The sequence below is a fragment of the Stegastes partitus genome, unplaced genomic scaffold (genome assembly GCF_000690725.1).
Source record: "Stegastes partitus isolate 25-593 unplaced genomic scaffold, Stegastes_partitus-1.0.2 Scaffold120, whole genome shotgun sequence".
NCBI classification, from domain to species: Eukaryota; Metazoa; Chordata; class Actinopteri; family Pomacentridae; genus Stegastes; species Stegastes partitus.
Window position 1 is genome coordinate 795525 of NW_007577851.1, and position 2944 is coordinate 798468.

The 2944-nt window shown below is 47.4% G+C and overlaps 1 protein-coding gene across 1 annotated transcript in view; it reads right to left on the reverse strand.

Moving 5' to 3' along the window:
* Positions 1 to 2944, reverse strand: part of LOC103354799 (striatin-like) — a 38586-nt gene that overhangs the window by 33619 nt on the left and 2023 nt on the right. The window contains exons 2-3 of the mRNA XM_008278345.1: positions 2345 to 2494; positions 1261 to 1689 (exon numbers count right to left, since the gene is read on the reverse strand). Of these exons, the coding sequence (XP_008276567.1) occupies positions 1261 to 1479 (219 nt within the window). The 5' untranslated portion in view covers positions 1480 to 1689; positions 2345 to 2494. The remainder of the gene's footprint in view (positions 1 to 1260; positions 1690 to 2344; positions 2495 to 2944) is intronic.

A 2944-nucleotide genomic window follows, 5' to 3' on the forward strand; every position in this document is an offset into this window, starting at 1 on the left:
GGTGGATCCTACAGACCTTTTCGATATGTTTGTGTGTGTAACTTTGTGGTTTCTGTTGTCGTGTTATGATTCTGTTTACCACCAGGTGCTCAGAGGTTAAATTCCAACTAAACCTGTTTGTCTACAGGTTATTTTTTTATTATTAAAAACAGGTGATGAAGATCATCACTAATGATGGACGACGTTTCATGGTGATGTCTTCTCAGACAGGCCTCAGCTGCGCCTCTGATTGGATGTATTTTGAGTAAACAGACAGAAGCCACAGCAGGAGTCACACACTGCAGGTGATCAGCCTCCTGCAGCGGCTTCATGTCAGGATGAACTTTGTCTGACTCCACAGATGTGAGTCCTGACCGCACTGAGAATGTCTCCGTAGACCGATGAGCCTACGGAAGCTCTGCGGTCCACCCGAACCGGGTCACCAGCACAAAGTCACAGCAGCAACGTTTCGTGATTCAGCCACACTGCGTCCATTATCGGACAGATACACGGCTCTCCTCGGACACTTCCACCATCCTGACGCTTGACAGACGCGCTGGGGTGTCAGGGTGCTGCTGGTGAGGGAAGGAGGTCAGATGATGATGATGAGAAGACACCAAAACACAACCAGGCGCAGAACGTTAGTCCGCAAAGGAGTGTCTGTCCGATAATGGATCTAGAGGCTTTGCGCCCTCACCAGGTAGGCAGTGACACGACGCAGGTGAGCTCAGCCGACGGCCCAGAAACACACAGCAGCTCACAGGAACCAGCCGCCGCCGCCAACCTGCTTAGATAAGCGTGAAGACAACGTCAGCCGAAACGTATTTAAATATTACGCAATTCTACGTTGTCTCGCTTGACATTGACACGCAAACGTCAGGAACAACGTCCAGCACCGTTTCAGAACACAGCTGTAGCCGGCCTTGAGTTCGGCGTCAGATGGATCAGCGGAGCGGCTCGAACAACAACACAACTTGACACTGCTGAATGAATGTGCGTCATTCCGTCTGCAGAGCAACATACCGCACAAAAGCGGCGCAAACAGCGCAAAGGACCCAAAAAAGTGCAACTGTTGTCAAAACGTGCCTTGTTTGCCGGATTTTACCAAAGCCGAATTAAATATTGGGTCCTGTCCCGTCAGAACCAGTGACCTGTGCTACTTTATCCCGACTACACATCCGTCCATAGCGCTGCCACACTAAATCCTCACCTTCATCAATGCGCTTCGGCACAACGTTCCCTCCGCTAGCAAACGAAACAACGGGGACATCCGTGACTCACCTGCAGCTCGGCCCGCTCCACCTCCCACTGCGCCCGCTCCACCTCGAACCGGGCCCACTCATGCTGGAGAAAGTGCAGAATCCCCGGGATGCTGTACTGAGCCCGGGCCGCCTCTCCGCCGCCGCCGTCGCCTGGCTGCGCGGCTTTAGCGCCGCCAGCTCCGGCCGAGCCCGAGTTGTTGTTGTTGAAGAAGACGCCGGGGCCCGCCTGCTCGTCCATGGCCGGACCCGGGCGGTGTGGCTCTGGTTCGGGCCGGTGCCGCCGACCGCGTCAGTAGAATATCCTCAGCGGGGAAACAGAATCCATGGACGGTGTTCCGAGCGCACAGCTCCGGCCTGAAGCCGCTGTCAGGTGATGGAGGCTCCGTCAAGCTGCACGGACACACCGCGGACAGCTTCCGGGTTTTCAAAGTAAAACCACCGTTTCGCTCTAAACAACAACAACCATTAATAAAGATAACAGTGAGGACAATGATGATAATAATAAAGCAAGAAGCAGAGACAGAGGTCCAGAACCTGTGTGGCTGCCGACACCCACCACCCTGTAGCTTAGCAACAATGAACAGTGAGTGCACGTTGCTGTGCAGCAGCGATCACAGCCACCAACTTCCACATACATAAATGAAACTGTTAGACATCCTAACCTAGACACATGCCTCAAGTGCAAAAAATAAAGTTTTCCAACCATGAAACATAACCGAAAATACTTCTATTTAGATGAATGTAAACAACTGCTGATGCATCACAAACCTGAGTCATTGCATTTGAATTGTTAATCAGAAAGTTCATCACATTTAGGCTCCTACAAGCAGCAATAATAATAATAACAATAAGAATAAGACTTTTAGAACTCAAATATGACGAAACAAAGCACACACAAACCCGCACACGACCCAAATGAATTTAACCGGTTCTGTTCAGTGTTTGATGTTGTTCAGCCCTTTAGTTCTTTCTTTTTTATGTCACACATGCTTTATTTGTGAGACAGTTCGTTCCAAACAATCCGGCCTTAAGGGATCAATTTCTCCCGACTTAAGACTTTTATTTTGAAGACATAACGGATATCGTGAAAGAGCTTGACTCACCTGTGCGATGACATCATCCCGCCCCCGAGTGGCCCCGCCCATTGCCCCACATCCTCTCACGTGATTGGCTGCCGGCGGATGACTGGCGACAGCAGCATCGTCCCAGTTCAGGAGGTGGAGGTGAGCCAGCGGATGGAGAATTACAAACGTCTGGTTTTATTATAAATAAAACATTATTATTTAATGTGTTTCTGATCATTCACTAGAGAAAATAAAAAATGTTTTTCACTGTAATTTTATTGTTATTTTATACATTTCAGTTTTGTTAAGTTATTGATAATAACTGGTAAAACTGCAGGAAAAAAGTATGAAGTTACACATTAATAAAATACATTTTTAAAAAACAGGCATCAAAAATGTGTATCAGTACAAGTGGATGTTCCTTTTTTTAAAGGGTAAATGACTTATTTGAACTGTATGTAAAACAACAAAGTATCTGCAGTTATTTGAAAAACTAATCATGTACATACATTGAAAAATGGCAACACAACATGTAGAAGAAAGAAGGCCCAGGTACATCTAATCCAATGTCCTTCTACAAAAAAGACTTAGTTCTTCTACAAGGTGGGACTGTGAAATCACAGCTTAACCATATTTATG